The sequence below is a fragment of the Taeniopygia guttata genome, chromosome 1 (assembly GCF_048771995.1).
Source record: "Taeniopygia guttata chromosome 1, bTaeGut7.mat, whole genome shotgun sequence".
Lineage (NCBI taxonomy): Eukaryota > Metazoa > Chordata > Aves > Passeriformes > Estrildidae > Taeniopygia > Taeniopygia guttata.
The window spans coordinates 89,225,669-89,244,990 of NC_133024.1; the positions used below are offsets into that span (position 1 = coordinate 89,225,669).

Consider the following 19,322-nt stretch of genomic DNA (forward strand, 5'->3'; position numbering starts at 1 on the left):
ATTTCGGGTGACCCAGCACTCTGGCCAAAATTTGCTGAGCTCCCTTCTTTATCAGGAGCAGGACATTGACATTGCTTCTGCTATGCCCTGCTGTCTTCATTTAGCATGTGAATGTTGCAAGTTCTGGTCATTCCTGTTTGGTGTTTAGTTCACAAGAGTGATTTGAAGGTGCTTTGCTGCCTGTGATGAAATGCAGCATGTAGAAAAAAAAAAAAAAAAGGCTGAGAACATGAGAAATAAATCTACTACAACATTTCTTTTTGATTGTAGAGGACTAGACTCAGAGGCCATGTGGGAGTCCAGCAGTCTCAAAGGGGTCTCTGTCCATTATTTCTTGACTTTTCTCATATTTGCTCAGATTCTGGATTTACTCATACTTGCTTTGTTCCAGCCTGCACTGCTAGGTAATTACAACTGAGTTATTGTTGTGCTGTAATGGACTAATGCATAATTTCTGAGCACAGATATAATCTTTCAAGTTCTAAATCCATAGAAACATTCAAATGAGGATATGGACAATTCCTTAGTTGAGTTTCTGCAGGCAGGGGGATAAGGTGGTGAAAAGAAAGCACTGCATGATATGGAAATTAAATTTCTATCCTTTGAAATAGTGCAGTAATTGCCATTTGCCCAAGTAAAAGATCCAGTGCACTTTCTCAGACTTGGAGCTATCACTTACTATCATACGAAAAATGTGTGTTTAGGGTAGCAATGAGCCTATGGAGCCCCTCTGGGGGCTGCTGCTCTAGAAGGAGGTTCAGGTTCCTTTCTGAGCCCTCCCATTAGATGTGAAGCCCCATTGCACTCTTTGTGCAGCAGCGCATTGTCCTCATCTCACAGCTGGAGGAGGCAGCTCAGGGAGCTAAATCCAGGCACACTAACCAGCAAGGATTTGACTGAAGATGGGCTTATATATCATAAAATTGCAGCCTTGGCCACTTCTTTCTCAAAGTCTTTCTTCTAGGTCCCACTGCTGAGAGAGTCCAGGGAGTTGCAGCTTTCTCCAGCAGTTCGGAGAGAGACAGCTTGACTATAAAGCACTCACTGCTACTCCGCAGAATGCACTTGCAGTCCCTTGGTCTTCAGATGTGCTGAGGTCATATGACACACATAACTATGGATAGCTTTCTGAAGGCAGTATGATGCAATAATTTGGCATAATGAACAGAGAAACAAAGCTGAATTGGTTTTGATGTCATTGAAATACAAGATGTAGTCCTTTTCAGAGTATCTTTGTATTTTTTCCAAGCAACACTGAACTCCATACTTCACCTGTGTTTTGCAGATATCTTGCTTCCATACCAGAGTGACTGTCCTGAAATAGGGACCTAATCCCAGTGAGAAGAGTTAGGGCAGGCTGGGAGCCTGAGGTGCTAGCTGAAGATGGGGTGAGGTAAAGCTAGTGTGCTGATTTAGTTTCTAGAGAAGTGTTAAGGATTGTATGTCTTACTTCTGTCCCTCTCAGGGGCCAAAGGCTCTTCTTCCTTTTGTGAGATATACCCTAATCCTTTCCCAAAGTTGTGTCTAAAACTTGTCTTTGAAAAGCAAAATACTTTTCAGTTTTATAACACAGATAGAGAATAAGCCTGTTTCATACACTATTCCTGTGATTGTAGCATTAACCCAAAGCAGAGGCACAGGGGTTCAATTCTATTCTGAAGGTATTTGAAACCATACAGAGATGAATAAGTAATAAAAATATATACACTTCACTATTTTGCTTTGTTATTAAGTTTGTTAAGTCTTTTTCTATTGCTAATATGCAGTGTGTTTAATTGAAAATCATTTCCTTATCAGTAGAGAAAACTATTTCAGTAAAAGCAGTTTATTTCACCAAGTTAGACAGTTACTTCCTTAAACCTGAAAAAGAAATGCCCAGACATTCTGTTATTATTGGTTTGAATTATTTATAACCTGTAGCATTTCACAAGGCATTGGAAAAGCAAATGGATCCCATATTTTAAGTATTACTTGGTGGTAAAACATGTACACAATACAGTATAGGATTGCTATCATGGCATTTCCTCTGGTGTCATTTGCCACAAAACTTGAGTGTGCTGCCACAACAGTGACAATCAGGAATGCTGTCATTATGAGCAGTGGGAGAGCACTTGATTTATTTACATTCATGTAAGCAAAGTCGAAAGCTGGCCTTGGAAAATAGTAAGGTCATTGCATCTAGCAAGGTGTAGCTGCAGTTTTCAAAATGACTGCACAGCTTGGCAAGATAGGGTTTATAAGCTGACTTTGTATCAATAACACATCTATGTGAAATATTTTCCCCTCTGAGCTTTACAGCCCCATATCCTCTCACAGAAAAGCAGGGGTATTATCTTTGTTGTGCAGCCTTGTTGATGGCAAATGCAGGTGCTGATGATGCAGATGTCCAACTAACTGGGGTGACATTTCAGCACTGGCTGTTTCCCCCCTGGTGCTTGGGTCCTGAGATTTCCTGAGGTAGGTAAAGGTGACCAAAATCTGAAAAATTGTACCTGAAGTGAAGCAGTTTTGTCTAGGAATCAAGTATTTATCACCAAGACACAGAGGGACCAGAAAACTGGGAGGGAAATGGTGGGTAGGGAACTGTGGGAATAGTGCTGAAACTCATGTACCTGTGCCTTTTTCCTCAAAAATGTCTGAGCATCAGGCACCTCTGATTATGATGGGGGTTTTCTAGCTAGTTTTTCTTTTTATTTATTGCACTTCATTAGTGTCAGGGCTTAACATTGGATACTATATACTCTAGGTTAGCCAGAAATTCAAACACTTCTGACATTAATATCAATCTGTCTGCCAGAGGGCTGGTTACAGCACAAGTCTTTTCTTTTCCCTTTCCTAAAGACATTTTTCACCCAGATCAACGACTGGTGATTATCCAGTCTAAATCAGGATCCTATTATGTGAGGTAGAGGAGACTCTTTTGACTATTGCTGAAATGTATGTAATAATAATAGCCTTAGAGAGGAGTGAAATGTAGCACAAGCATCCTGTGTGTGTCTCTTTAATTAGAAACCATGCAGAGTTTGAAATCCGAGGTGCTTCCTAACATGTGCAGCATTCATTTTAATCATTCCTCAGAGTGCAGGAGGAAGCAACAATTAAGTTCAGCATGAAAGAAACTCCTGGGAGTGGGTGCAGGAAATTAATTTTTTTAGTAATATTATGAAATTGAGGATGATGATGATGCCCAGGGACAGCACTTTGAAAGCATTAACCTGAAAAGGCAGCGAGGAGCCCCATACTATGTCAGCAAGCAGCCAAAGCACTGAAAGATCCTTAAGGCATAAATTTGACCCATATTCTGTAGATAATCAACTTTCCTCTCCCCAAAAGGGATATGGGAGAATGATATAAAAGCGTGATTTGCATTACGAAGTCTTGTATCTTCCTTGATGTTTTCCTTGTCTGCTCCAACTGCTATTGCTTCCGAACATCAAACTGCACAGAGGTTTGCTCCATGCAGGGGAGAAGCTGAACTGTTCCTAATGGGAGCCCAGCACAGCAGTGGAGGGGCCTTTTCCACACCAGAGGAGATGAGGACTGACAGCACTAGAGTGCAAGGTGCTCTTTGACCTCTTCAGCACAGTGGGCACCCCTGCCCAGAGTGCCCAGCACACGTCGAAGTCAGAGCTGATTAAAGCCCTCCTGGCAATCGGCTGGCTGATGTGCAGGAAGGTGCCAGCCTGTCCTGTCAGCAGCACTGAGGCCTGACAGCAATTCCTAATCATCTGCATGAAGCAAGCGTGTGTCAGCAAATTGCAGCTAATGAATCATTTCAGGGCATGGGATCTGGGTAGGAGAACAAAGTGGAGGCAGGGTGTGGAATGTCAAGGAGCCTGCAGTCCCACCAAGGAGTGGGTAGGGATTCTGAAAAATAAGGTCCTATTTGAGGGAGAATAACAACCATGGGGATGCTTCTGATAAAGAGGGATGAAATGCTGTGATTTAAAAAGCACAAATTTTTCATTTTTACTGCATGGAGATATTTTCATATTGCTAATCACAGCAAACAGAGGGGAAATAATCTAAATTCCTGGCAGTTGGTCATCATGTAGGTTTCTTCAGACAATGAGAGGCTGGAACTCCCGATGGGCTCTCACTTGAGAAGTTCTCCAACAGCAAGGGGATGAGGAGGCTGCTCACACAGTGCAGATGTGGATGAGCTAGCTCCTCTCCCAATAACATTTTGAGCCAAGAATATTTCAACATTAGCATCGCCTAATGCAGTTTCTTCTCACTGGCTATAAAGCCTGTCCTGGTGCAAAAGAAACCCCTGTGATTTTCATTTAACTATGAGAAAAGAGCCATAGCCATTTTTGTATAACAGGATTTGTGTGGGCTGTTGGTAAGGGCACGCTGCTGATAAATAAGGTTCAGTAGTAAATATTCTCTAGTGACATGGGAATTTATCCACCTATTGAAGTTTACAACTGAGCTACCAAGGAAACATGTTCTTTAGCTCCACTGTGTATGCAGTCCACGGTGCATTTATCAAACGCCCTGTCAGTTCAGGGAAGGCACAGTTCAGGTAATACAGTATTTATGAAACTGTGAATACCACCTCAGAAAGTTCTTTTGGAGTACACTTTTAAAAGCTGTCTTATGAAAACTTTGGACAAGTGGAAAGCAGAGGATATATTTTCAGTTTTATAGTGCAGGAATCTGCTCTGTGGTCACATGCAGTGAAAAAGATACAACAGATAGAGGTCCTTCCTAGGTACCATAGTTATTTATCATAAAGCAAAAAGTAAAAGCTGCATAAGTAAATCAAATGTGACTTTTTGCAAAGTTGGGGTTTAAATAGGAATTTCAGATCCTCCCCTTCATCAGAAATAAAAATCAAGGCTGGCTTCTCATCCTCCATCCATTCATCCATTTCAGTTTAGAGGCCACCCTGACATCACAGGCAGATTCTTTGGGTGGGCACTTTTCATTCCATTCCCATATCAGAGGGCCTTAATGGTCTTTTATTTTATACTGCCTCTCCCATACTCCTTGGAAACCCTGGCAGCGACCCTGCTCAATCCCTGCAAAAAAACATCTTTGTTTCACCCTTCAGGCCTTGCAATACTCTGACTGCCTCAGAGACTTCTCAGTAAATGCAGGTGTCCGTATGGAGGAGTAATCCCCACTTGTGTCATCTCAGAAAGCTAATTTTAAAAAATCCTTAATTTTTAGATTTTTCTAGATTGTTTTCTTTGGGTGCTGCAGGCTGTGAGCTGAGGCTGCCAAAGTGGCTTTTGTTATCTGAGGTTCCAGTTTTCTTAATTCCCAGTGGTTGAAATTATGGAAGAAGCTCTTGTGTAACCTTTAACTTAACATTTGTGGGAAGGGAGGGAGAAAGAAAGGAGAAATATTTTCCTGGTGTGAATTTATTTTTGTTAAAGAAAAAAAGAAAAAAAAAAAGAAAAAAAAGAAATAATGAAGTCTCTTCTCTACTGGTAGCAATCCCAGCAAGATTCACCGGAGTGGGGCTCCCTCTGTTGAGCTATAGGAGCTTTGCCAGATGGTAAATAACAGCTGCCCACTCCATTTTTGGGGCAACTTCATGTCCAGGCCCTTCCTTACCCCCTTACCCCTCTCCCCTGCTTGTGGTCCAGCTGAGAGAGAAAAAATTGCAATAAAAAAGCCCCCAAAAAGCAGGGTCTGGAAGTAGGACCTCTGAGCTGTGGCCTGCCTGGTCTCTGTCAGGAGGAAACCCAGCTCTGATGAGTTGTAGCAGGAGTGGACCATAAAGTCCTTTCTGAGGTGGGAGAGGGTTTCTGCTTAGGAAACACTTGAGTCACAAGGCAAAGAGCCAAAAAGAAAGATGTGGAAAGGCTGGAAAGTAAACCAGAGGTATTGGTCTGGCTAGCAGAGTTACAAAGACACTGCTGGAAAATGTAAGCTACCCCGTGCTTCGTCAGCTTCCACCAGGAAAGATCAAATGAAGCAGTTACAGCAGAGATTCATGTTATGGGCTTTTATGCAATACTTCTTGTATTTTCCCCAAAGTGTTCTGTTTTTTCTTGCTGTGACCTACAGCATAAGGAATTGTGGAAAATTCCAGAGCTGTAAATGCTGCCGCTGTGGAAGTGAAGAAGCCTGAAAAAATTTCAGGCTCTCAAAATTGCACAGGGAACTGACTTTTAACTCATCTCTTTTATTAAAAAGCAAGCAAGGACTGTTTCTGTCAGGTGGCTGGGAAAACTGGGTCATGGTTCTGACCAAAGTGGTATCATCTGGGGAGTAATCAATGAGAGATTTCATGTTTATTTAGAGGTTTTAAGACACTTTGAATTGAGAACACAAGGCAACGTTAAAGATACAATGTTGTAGTGCCTTGAATATAAGTAGGTTTTTTTGTTTCTCTGCAGCTTCAAGGATTTGTCTCTATTGGTGGCTCTGGCAGGCTAAATGTAGCCAACTGTGCTGTCTTTCCTCTTTGAACGGCTCAAGTAGCACATGGCTGTCAGTTTGCTTAGTGGACTTGCACTGGAAAATTTTTTTCTGTTTGTGTCTTTTTCTGTGTTAACCCACCAACAGTTCCTGAAGCTCAGGAAGTGTTTGGTTACTCTTGCCCTTGTGAGGCAGTCAGCTGAGGCATATTTTGTCTGATGGTTTCTCAGGAAGCCACACTACATACTTGGGTTAGAAGTTGTGTCAGCTATTTGTTGGGATTTGTAGACCAGCTTCTGCTCTGAAGTGTCGCTGCAGGACAGCCAATCCTCTCACTGAGATCCCTGCACAGGATTATAAGGGTCGTATTTGGCCCTTAGGATCCAGTGAATGTTTTCTGCCTGAAAGGTGAAGGACAGACTCTTAGAACATACCTAGCTTTTGTAAAGGCTATGGCCAGCACAAGGCATCACTAAATATTTTCCTCAGCAGAGGCTGTCAGACGTTCAGCTTTGTTTCAGAGATTACTTGTAAGGTAAAGCTTTATACCAGGTAGGAATTTTCTATACACCCACATCACTTCGTCAAGATCAACAGAATTAAAGTGGTTCAACTGCAACCAGAAACCGACCTACAATTTCATCAGTGTGTTCATGGTACCACATATTAAAGAGCACAGAGTTTGGAAGCATTCATGTTTTGCAAAACTGGAGGGACTTTGCACTGACATGGTTAAACAGCTGGCTGGTGTTGCCCACTAATTCTCTGGGCAGCCATAGCTGTGAACTCACTGCTGGAAATCCAACCTGACCCTGAATATCATGTGTTGTTTGATAGGAGAGCATGTAGTTTGAAAATACTGTTGACTGAAACAACAGGTTACTAAGAAATAGAGATCTTTGAATGTATAAATATTAATAGATAGTGAGTGAGGAGCTGAAGCAATGTAAGCTGTGCAGAGGACATGAAGCTATTAGCTGCAATTATGAGATCAGATGCACTCTTCCATTCAAGTTGTGAATCTTTCTAAGAGAAATGGCATTGGACTGTAAAACTAACTCAGTTCTAATATTGGTAAAGTGGAGAATCCCAGACAGACCTATGTGAAAAGCTGTGCAGTGGAAAGCCTGCTGTTTTTTTTCTCAGTTGTGCTACATGCATCGACTGCATTTGCTAGGAGAAACTTTGAAACATTCTTTAATATTGCCATTTACAAAAATGGACCTTATAAGGTGAAATGCAAGATGTGCCTGTTTGCCAGATAAACTACAAAATAACTTTGGCAGACACTGTTCTCTTGGAAGATCAGTTTGTGCTCCATTGGCCCATTGCTGAAGAGGATGAACACCATCCTGTACTGTTCTGGGGTGGTGAGCACTGTTGTTCCCTGTTCATTGGAGAGCAATGTTGATGTGCTAGAATGATGCTGTACCTGCCTGACTTCGTGCTCCATCTGTTGAGCAATTCCCCTGGTATCTTCATGCTAATTGCAGAAGTCATTTCTGTAAATGGCAGATAGGCTCCTAATCTGTTTGGACACTTCCTCTCCATGTATAAAGGCTACCTCTTGCAAATGTGTAGAGACATTCCCAAGATGTTTTAGTTTCCAAATGCTTGGAAAAGCATTTTCCCTTCTACTTCAGGTGGGAGCCATGTGCACCTCAAGCGCACATTGTCTGCATGTGTCTTCAGGTGTCACAAGGACTGCAGCCTATCTGCAGCACCATCAGTGAGGGTCAGGGCCTAAATATTAGGTAGTTTTATCAAGTAAAACAGGAAAGCTTTAGTTAAGAACTTTAATTTTTATTGTGATTAATTAACACCTATATGGCACTGTCAATAAACATGCCACTTTCCAAAGTATATAAATGATTACACTGAGTTTTCATTCTCTATGGTGCTGTTTCTATTGTCATCTCAAATACTTTTCTTCTTAAAGTCAATTTTAAAAGGATTGTACATGCAAAGCGTGATTTTTCAGGCTTTTACTGATCTGTCACGGAGCTGACTAATAGCATATAACCAGGTTTTGTCTTTGCTTCTTTGTGCAAATTTAGATTCTCTTTGATTAATTTTTCTGTAATCAGCTTTCTGTGAAAGCAAATGCTGCAGTGTCACTGTTGAGATATGTTGGACAGGTGACCTGTACTTCTGAATCACTGCACGTTAGACAAACCATCTTACACAGAAGACAAAGCACTTTTGAGAGTTTTTGCTGTGAGATATGATGATGATTTATTATCTGTCACTCTGAAAGTTCCTCTTGAGGACAAAAGCCACTAAAAACTCTGCAGGTCACAGATCTGGTGGTAGCATACCTTTTTTGTTTTAACTGCACTGGCTAAAGTTTGCCTCAACCCCTTCTGCTGAAGAAACATGTGCAAGTGCTCTCTTCTGGCTTCCTAGGGCAACGTGTTTTAATCTAGGTTTAATTTTGCTCTGGAAAGGCGTTAAACTGAGAGCGAGCACAGCAGGCAGGGTGGCGAGGAGCGAGCGGGCAGCGCACAGTCCCTGCTGCCCTGCCAAGTCCGGCAGACACGGCTGTCACTGCACCACAATGGAGAAGTTTGTTGTGCCAGACTGCCTTCCACTTTTCTGTCCCAAAGGGATCCGAGCAGGCTCGTGATTTCAATTGCTCTCAGCTGGTTTGAATGGGAGTTTTAGATGCCATGATCCCAGTAATAGGGTAGTTATAGGGAGTAGCCCGTCTCCTCCTCAGCAGTCCTGCTGATGGATGCTCTATCACACAGCCCTTGTCCTCTCCAGCACAGCTGCTGGGATTTCTGCAGAGCTCTTGTGGGTATCAGGAAACCATATGCTGAAGTGCTACCCAGCCTGCTTGTGGGGAGTTTCCTACCAGTTGGAAAATGTAAATTCAGTCCAAACTGTTGCTGCTGAATCTTTGCTTGTGTAGACTGGGAAATTCAGAGTAATGTGTGATGCTTCAGAGTAATGGAGCAAAAAATTAGCAGTATGTGTTTTAATTATTATTTATGCTCTATAGCAATAGCTTGTGTTTAACTGTATTTTACCACTGAGATGTGCATGTTTTTAATTACTTTTCATTACTTTTTCCTATTCTTCTTTGTCAACTTTTCATTTACTTGGGATGTTTACACTTGATAGTGTTTGATGGAAGAGATAAATGTATATACATTCATGCTGAGGAACAGACTCTTCAGAAATATATTTGGAGTATGGAGGATATGGAGATAGATCTTGGAGAATTTTGAAAGACTGCAACAAGAAACATGCCCTTGTGTTTTGCTGAAGTGACTTATTACAGACTTAAAAACATAAAAAATTATTGTCCCTAGCAGTGTTCTTATCAGGCTGTTCCAGCAGTGTGTCCTGAGGTTGTTTGGCTTTATACCCTCCTGCTTCACTTCTAGCTCCGATGATGATCAAGACTCATGGAGCAAAGGGAAAGAGGAGTAAAATACTCCTCCACCTTTTGCATTTCTCCAATTCTTTGACTCTTTCATCCCTCTGACATAAGGGTCAGGTGACACGGCTTCCCCATGAGGCACACAGAGACACCTGCCTCTTGTGGGGATTTCCATGTGCAAGAGAACCCCTTGAAACAGTGAGGTTGAGGTTTTTGCACAGCTTGAGCTGCACAAGGCAAGAGCTTGGGCAACAGAAATTACCCTTCAGCACTAACATGGGTTTCACACTGCAGAAAAACAATCTTCTCCTTTGCTGTTTTAGAGAGGAGTTGTAGCGGCAGCCTCAAGAGGTTTCTTGGCTTTCAAGGATCTAAACACAAACTTAGTTTGAGAGAAGGGTTGGATCATAGCATTTCTGTCTGGGTTTAGTAGATGTATGCCTTGCCCTATTTATTTTATTTTTGATTTCTTGTTTTATAGGCATCTGCATGGTACTTGGGCAAGCATTAGATTTTTTTTTGAAGTAGTGACCTCCTCCACCAAGTCCTGCATGCAAAAGTGGGCAGGCTCTGACCCCTCTTGGAGCCTGCATTGCTTTTGAGCACATTGGGAAGGTGTTTATTTTCTGTAACATTTGAAAACCGAAGACTTACCTACTCTATCTGGGCAGCTCACATTCTACTAAGCTTTCTACAGGGAGAATTTATTGGAAGCAAGCATGTTTGGGTTTTTTCCTGTTCCTTTTGTTCTTCAGGATACATAATGAAGAATGCTCCAGCTTTGCCAGTTAATTGCTTCATGGCTGTTATTTGTCAATTTGCCAGCAGGTTTCTGCTTAACTGCTGCTATTTGACATTGCTGAAACACAAATGCAGAATGATTGAGTTGCCAACATATCATTGAGTCTTCTGCAAGGGGGATTTTCAGCATATTAACGCTTCAGGCTTTCACGTCAGTATTGATTGCTGAAATAGAAAATAAACCTTTGGCAGTATTCAGCATTGTGCCAGCATGGATTTAGTGGCAGGAAAAAGAAACTGGCTGTTGCCATTGACTGTTACTTCATCCCTTCCTTTCTTCCTTTCTTAATTTTTTTTTATTTCTATACACACCCACACAGAGTTTTGAAATTTAGTACACATCATAGGCAAATGCCAGTTAGCCTCACAATAAACCAGCAGGGCAAATCAACTACTCGATGCAGTCAGATGTCGAGGCTGTTTAATTTTGCAGCCACCTGCATTATGCTCATTCAGATTTCATGGCAGCTGGGGAGGGGCTTGATGGCAGGGCTTCCTCACAGTGAAGCACAGGTCAAGAGCTGACTTGAAAGAAGGCACTGGGGTGGTGGTCTCTGCCGAGCTCCTCACGGGACACCCAGGCTGCCACCACATTGGTCCCTGGATGCAGGAGTGGCCATTGTGAGGCTGAGGGGCATGGGGAGAGGAGCAGCATGATGCTGCTGGGGCCAGGCTTGGAAAGGGAGCTCCCCTCCATGGACGTAGTGAGGCAGAAGATGCCAAGATGGGGCCCCATGGATGAGCAGGGACTTAGGTGGTGGAGCAGGGGATGAAGTACATGCTGAGGGTGTAGTGCAGAGGCTCAGTGTTGTCCACCAACATTTGCTGTGACAGTGCTTATGTATGGCATGGGCACAGGAAGGGTAAGGAGGTTTTGCTTTGCTGAAGCAGGGAGCAAGAGGAAGGTGTGAGCCTCCTGCAGTTGCTGGAGAAGCACCTCTATGTGCTTTGCCTCGCCTGAACCTTGCCTGTCTCTGCTCTGCTTCAGTCTGATCTCTGGGATGACACTTTGTATCCTGGTTTAGATGAGACGGTTTTGTAGGAAGGACCACCTGGGCATTCTGAAGGTGATGGTTTCTGACTGAAATACTTCTGCATGGAGCAAAGACCTGAGGAGAAATAGGACAGGGCATGAGCCGAGGTTTTGAACATAAAACGGGAAGGACATGCTCACCAGCAGGGCTTGGGGAGTTTGCACATCGGTCGGATATCAGTCCTGGCTGACCTCTTTTCCTTTGAGTTGGGAAAGTCAAGTGAAGAAGAGGGGTGTGGATAGGCCAGAATTGTCTGCACAAAGATTGACAGTGAGGAAGATAATCAGGATCAGAGGACGATTTCTAAGAACCACATTACAACTAGCAACAGCAGCAAAGATAGTTTTTATTCTCTTTCTGAAAGGTGCCTAATGCTCCCTCCTTTCAGGTGTAGTTCAGAGGAACTTTGTGAGTCTGATCTGCTTCTCATTTATGAATTAAACAAAAATAGGAATAATAAAGGGAAACTTCCAAAAATATGCTTCTTAGGAACCATTAATATAATGTGACTATGAAAAGTCCACTGAAAGCTAGATCTTTTGGCCAGATATATAATCAAAGACGCTTCAAGAGTTTATGTTGAGTGTTTGGGGTTGGTTGGTTGGGGATATTTTGGGGTTTTTTGTGTTTTATTTGGTTTGGTTTTTTTAATTGTAATTGTGATATTAAATTTCTCTCTTTGGTTGATTTGAGCAGACACTTAAAGTTTTAGAATGGAACAAGTAGCTTTATTTGAAGATTATTAGAGTACACTGGTACCTGGGCCACAGTAAATGCAAGGTTTACATGGGATGCTCAAATCTAAATGGAGCATAGAGCCTTAGAAAGCATAGAGCTTTACAGAAAGACTGGCAAAATGTCTCAATTTTTCAGTAGGAGGGTATCTTTTCCAGTAAATAACATGTTCACTTTATAAATGCCTCTACAGAGTTTTTAGTTGAAAAGCTGTGATTCAGAATTAGAAAAGTTGTAGCTGATAATTGGAACAGTTTGTTTTAGAAGTTCTGCCCACTGTCAGTTGCCCAGATTGTCTCTGTGTAGGACAGCTCCTAGATGGTCCACAGATAAGCCTATGAAAGAGAAGCAGAACACAAGCACCTAAACTGCAAATTCCCACATTAAGGTCTCCAGATAAAACGACGCCAGATTTCAAATTTATGTCTGGCAGTTGGTTTGTTTTTCTCAAAAGTATTAATTTGCATCAGGTGAAGGTAAAAACAGGGACCTGAATCATCTTCTAGCCAGACCAATTAATTATCAATAAAAATGCTGTATGTATTGCATAAGAATTTAATTGATGAAATGTGCAGTGGAGTAAAATCCACTTTCTTTTCTGTAGCGCTGGGGGCTGTTGCCTTTTTATGCAGTAAAATGAGGCTTGGGAAGAGAAAGTGGCAAAAAAGTAAAGGAAGTGATCTGACCTTGAATTGCTACAAAGATTTTGGGAATAGGAAGGTCCCATCTAGGATAAGTGATACAGGGCGTGTTTGCCAGGCATGTTTCTGGATCAGCAGTGTGCACCTGGCAGAAGTCTTACTCTTACTTTGATAAATTGTCTTCTCCCAGCATGAATTAAAGTAATGGTTCTTTTATTTGCAAATTATTACAAGGCTCTGTAATCTTTCAGCTAGTGTGTTGTTTTTTTTTTTCTAGTTTCAAATAAGTAATGCAATCTGTGCCTTACCTAAGGAGTTTGATTATATTGTATTCTTAATCTTTAAAATGCTATGTAGGGGGCAAAGATTTGCTTTCAAGGGAAATAACCATCCTGGCAGAGAGAAAAATATCAGTAGGATGCTGCCACTGGTTTGGCAGAGACTGTTTGATGCTTTGTTAGCTGGCTGTTGATTGTATGCTTTTTTAGTTATGTTTGAAGGAGCTTCCGAAACAACAAGTCTTTAAGAGGGTAGCTCCATTCAGATACAGCAAAATCCAGAAGAATACAGAGGATTTACAGAAGAACTGCAAGTTGCTAATGAGAAAAGTTAGAACTGAGGACACATCTGAATGAAATTAAATCCCCCTCCAGACAACATGGATAGTGCTCTGAAGAGCTGTGCCTCTTTGCCTGTCTCTAGGCAAAAAGATCTGCCACACAGCATTCCAAGACCTGTACAACTACTAAAGCCTTTCCTAATAAAAATGAGTAAGTTAATGCTCGTGTGTGAAGGTGCATTGAGGAAAGTTACTCTTTGATCAGGGTGGGGTGTGCCTGCCCAGTGACCATCTGGCGCCCAGAAGCGGGCGGAGGCGCCGGCAGGCAGTGCAAGCAGCGGGCTGTGCTTCTCCTCCTGCCAAAAGATGCAGGTGTAAGAGCACGAAACCCACCCCACCAGAGCAGGTCCATTTAATGCACCCGTCGGAATTGAAAAATGCCTCTGCTTGCGGCTTTAACAAATACCATGAAAAGTCATCCCAGCATCTCATTTTCTGGAAGTGCAGTGTTTCTGTCGGGCCACTCCACCTTCCCCCTGGGGAAAGCATCTGAGTGTTATTTTAGGCACAGGAATGTCATCCAGAAGTACAGACATAAGAATCACCTGGGGGAATACCAAGGTGTTTTATTAAATACAGCTTTACTTTTTCATTGTCTCTATAGGACACCCCATTGACAAGCATGATGCACAGCAGGGAGACTACTCAAAAGCTTGTGTATGCAAAGAAAACGGTGTAATTTTTGTAACTACAACTCTGAAAAAAAAAAACAACAAAGCACCCCTCTAACACCCCTTGTGTTATGTGCTGCTATATATTTGCAAGCTGACTCTTAGTTCAAGTTAAATAAAATGAAAAATGGTATAGGATAATATAGCAATACACCTTTTCCACTCCAGTATGGGTTAAAGAACTGTTATAGGACCAAAGCAGCAGGAAGCTGTGTCCAACCAATTACCCTCTGCTCTGTGGGACTCAGCAAGTAGATGGGGAGGAGGACAGGGGCTGCATAAACCTGTATTTCCAGCAAAATGTTGTCCAGCTGTTCCATACAGTTGCAGCCTGGGTGAGATAGCCTATCTTTCACTGGGACAAAATGAACTCTGGGAAGAATTCTTCCCACTCAAGTGGCTTCCATCAAATAGGTTTCAGTCTTTTATCATACCAAACAATGAACTTCTTAGGCTTTTTTTTTTTTTTTTTCTCATGGGCCATGATTTTTTATTGTTTGTTTAATTTTTTTAATGACAGTGAAAGCTTCAGAGTTGTTTTTAGTTCTGAAAGAAAGATTTGGGGCATTCTGCCTATTCCACTTTTCCACAAGGACATTCATTCATAAGCAACAAAGAATATTATAACTGTTTACAGTAGCCCTCAGTGAGTAGCATCAGACTGGGGGATTTTGAAAGAAATAAGAGTATTTGGTTACAGAATCAAAAGCTAAACAAAAGGCTTCAAACTCAAAAAATGTTTTGAGTTGCTCAAACAAATGTGATGAAAAATTAACAATTTGCCAACTTTTATAACCCTGTGAATGATCATGCATGTATTGTTTTGTCTCTCTTCTGATCTTCAGAAACCAAAGCAACCCTGAAGGTCAAAATGTCTAATATTTTAGCTTTTGACATGTCAAAGTTTAGTTGTTTAAACATATAGTTCTGCTTGCATAGAATATTTTGCGAATTAAGTGAGGCTGCTTGGTGGTGTAAGAGGTACTGCAGGTTTCAGCTGAGCTACACGAGATGGACAGTGCCTGCTCTGATGGAACACACCTACCTTCTCAGGCTTTTCATCACATGCATCCTGGTTTCCTGAGATCCAGGGTATAGCATTATGTGGCAGTCATTGGGGTGATTTGGTAAATGATCATGGTGATCAGTTTCCTTCTAGCTCAATTATGGCTCTAAGAATGATATTGGTGCTGGCTGGAGATTGCTTAAAGGTGTTTGGTTTTTTTTCCTCAGAGTGTTTCTCAGCTTCCCTATGGCAAAGCCCTGTACACCTATGAGGGAAAGGAGCCTGGTGACCTCAAGTTTAACAAGGGGGACATCATCATCCTGCGGCGCAAGGTGGACGAGAACTGGTACCATGGGGAGCTCAATGGCAACCACGGCTTCTTCCCCGCCAGCTACATCCAGTGCATCAAGCCCCTCCCACAAGCTCCACCTCAGGGCAAAGCACTTTACGACTTTGAAATAAAGGATAAAGATCAAGACAAGGATTGTCTGACCTTCACCAAGGTAGGGGAATAGGTTTTTTAGAAATGTTCAGAAGTCTGCTTTGGTAGGGAGTGGTGGGGCACATGCAGTGCTGGCAGCTGAGCCAAGAGCACAGGGGTGCTGGCGCTGGTGGGACACCTTCCTGGTCTTCCTGGCTTCCCTGGCCTACCCTGCACTCTGTGAGATTGTGCCATGAAAAGCAAGGCTGGTGTAAAGCTAGTGAGGCTCAACAAGTAGAACTGGCTACACTGGCTTTCTGAGACTATTTTTCCCGCTAAAAAGCATGCATTTAATCTGCATTGAAATGTTCCCCAAGAAGTACTCAAATTTCTGAAAAAAAATCCTAATGGAAATGTGTCTTTTAACATTCCTTATTGAATCAGATGTTCCAGTGTTTTAAAATTGCATTCAGCTTCAAAATGTGTACTGCATCATACCTCGTACCAATTAGCAGTTGAAATACACTACCATCATAATAGTATTTCCTATTTTAAGAACATAAAGACAGTAAAAAGCAGACATTTAAAAAACAGTCTTTGGTGGTTTTTTTTAAACCAAAATGTTTAAGAAATTCACATTGGAATGAGAGAAAACCGAGATATTGTAATTTCCTTTGGATTTAAAATGTCACGTTTTCCCTTTCACCCCCACCTCCCCACCTGCTTTTTGCCTCCCACTCCCCTCCCTAGCAATTTGTGTGGACCTTAGATGGGTTTCATGGATATCAAGAAACTCACAGTAAAATAAAGCTTATCCCCTATTGTTAATTTATGGCAGTGAATGCCATGGAGAACCTGTTCATTGTCATTTTCTGTTTTATTTCAGCTGTCTGCGGCTGTTATAGTATCACATAAAGTAATAACAGTTATGCTGAAAATGAATATGAAATAGACGATAAAAATATCCTTCACCAGGATTTTACTGACCTCCTCTTTTGAATCTACTTATTATAGCTGAATGAATTATTTGCAGCATATAATTTTCTCACCGAATGTAACATCTTTTTCCCACATGCAGTGTTTCTCAGCAGAATGCAATTTCCTAGACTGTATACTTTCTCATATTTATTTAACAAAGGATTTGTAAGCACTTTTGTTCCATAGCAAGTGAAGTGTTTGATTGCAAACACTGCAAACCCTGCGACTAGCCAGCCTCCCTGGAGCCATGAATCTCTATGAGAAAGTGGGCTGCTTAGTGAGAAGTAACAGCCCTGCACTAACAGAAAGTTAGCCACAAGTTACCTCTGAGACCTTATCAGTAAATATATATTTTATGGTGCCTTGTTTTTCTTGCTGCCTGCCCAGAGGTACACTGGTGACTTCTCTGAGATGCAGTCTTCCTTGTCTGCTTAAAGTATTCCTTGCTTGCTCAGTCTTAAGAAATTTTATAGGTATGCCAGGCAGTTGTGGTCTTTTTTGTTACAGCAGGTTCTTTCCTAGACACTTTTGTATTTGATATATTTGGTGCCATATATTAGAAAACCTCCTTTACAATAACTGCCTTTGTATAGTGATAGTTCTCATTTGCTCGGCTGTCCAATGTCATTCTCACATGGAGCATTTCTTCCTGCTGTACAGCTCTATTCTCAATCTCTCAATTTTCCTTGTTTTCACCCCTCATGTTACTCTCAGCATCCTTTTATCCCTGATGACTATGTCTTCCCCAAGGGGGTTTGGTTTCTCTTCTATTGCTATTTTCTTCTTTAGATCCTTCCACTACACACACTGTCACCTTGTAACAGTTTTTATGTCCTGCCTATTGTTCTCTCCGACAGTGAATAATCTATTTTTCATCTTGGGCCTTCACCGTCATGTTTTCATCAGCTTTCTCAATGCTAATTTTAGCTGTCACCTGTGCTGATGAAGGTTCCTGTTTAGCCCAGATTATAGATCATCTGCTGATGCAGTCAGTTCCTCTGCACAGAGTCCTGAGCACTGCAGTGCTGTAGATGTGATTTGTCACTTTGAGCAATATGCATCACTTGAAAGTCTCAGTTTGCATCTGAAGATGCTGGACCAGGTCTCAGTTTCATTTACATTATTTGTTCCTTCCTCTGGTGGATGGGTTACATAACATTTATGCAAACTAATATAACCTATTTGTGTACTGCAACTCATTTAAGGCTACCAGACACTAGTGATTGGATTTTACCTATAAACATATAATAAAGAAGAGTTTTCCTCCAAAGAGAAGCTATAAGAAGGAAACTCAAACATAGGGATATTCTGTATAATTTTGGTTTGTTGATCGTTTGCTGGGCTTTGCTTTTTCCCATCCCCCTTATTACTATGCACTCAGAACATCTACTGGTACAGTAAAAGAAAACAAAGGAAGGATATTTGGTGTTTCCTCTTACTAATTTGTTTTGTTACAAAATGAAAAATTGCTCAAAATGAAAATGTTTCATTGTTCCAGATGTGTATTGCAAGGAAATGAAGTTTACTTTACACAGATCTTCATGAGGAGTGCTGCAGGGTGTTTCTGCCATTTACCCATTTTCATCTCCTGTAGATACAACACTCTCCAAATAAAAGGCCAAAGATGTAAATGTAATCATTTTTATGTGTAAGAATAAAATCAGGAGGGGCAGAGAAAAATCTATCTTGAATACCCAGTGCAAAAAACAAAGCTTCCACATTCTTTTACACCACTTGGACTGCTCCCTCAAGTCCTCTTCCCAGAGAAGCCATACATACAGGCATAGGGTCTCACCTATGTTCTGTCCTCTGTGCTGTCTGTAAGATGATAGAGCTTACACAGATTTCCAACTTAATATGTTTTCCCTCAGTGTTTTGTAGTGATTATCCAAACCAGGCAGTTATTTTTCTCTCTGTAACAACTTGTTCCAGCCTTGTGTCAACTGTGCTCCAATTTAATGTCAGTAGTTTCAGAAGTTCTGCTGCTGATGTTCTCTAGTGTGCTTGGGATCATGCTGTGGCCTACAGAGCCTAATTGCATGCTCTTGGGATATACTTACTGGCTCAGCTTTCTAATCGTGGTGCCACAGTATGGACATGGGATCCTGCTGTCTCTGTTTTAAAAAATAATCTATCCTTCTCTGGGCTGTGAATGCTAGTACAAACCGTGCATGAGGATTCTGCTCTCAGGTATAGCCGTGCAAATCTGAAGTAGTTGCAAGGTTGTCTGTGTAGCTGCTCCAGACTCACACTGAGTGCAGTTTCAGCCCACACATTTGTTTTGGTGTTCAACCACCGTTTGCATACATCTTCATATGGCTGTCAGAAGGCTGAGGGATGCTGGTCGATGAGTCTCAAACCTGTCAAGGTAGTGTCAACTGTTCCCCATGCTTCATTGCTCATCACATTTTTAATAACATCAACTGTTTCCTTCATTTTATAACACTTTCGTTCACAGACCACAGTGGTGTCTAACAAGACGCACGCCAATCTTAGAACCATCATATCCAGTACTTGCTCCTGGCTGTGGAGCAGCCCCTTAGCACTCAGTTCCAGCAGCATTTGCTGTTCACAGAGGGACCATCCCAGCAATAGCTGGTGGCAGTGATTCTCGTGCCAGCTGGCAAGCGCTGTCGCTGGACTCACCAAG

At 41.8% G+C, this 19,322-nt stretch overlaps 1 protein-coding gene across 1 annotated transcript in view; it reads left to right on the forward strand.

Moving 5' to 3' along the window:
• SH3RF3 (SH3 domain containing ring finger 3) overlaps positions 1 to 19,322 on the forward strand; it is a 246,794-nt gene that overhangs the window by 139,128 nt on the left and 88,344 nt on the right. Inside the window, exon 2 of the mRNA XM_030279354.4 lies at positions 15,501 to 15,776. Within this exon, the coding sequence (XP_030135214.4) occupies positions 15,501 to 15,776 (276 nt within the window). The remainder of the gene's footprint in view (positions 1 to 15,500; positions 15,777 to 19,322) is intronic.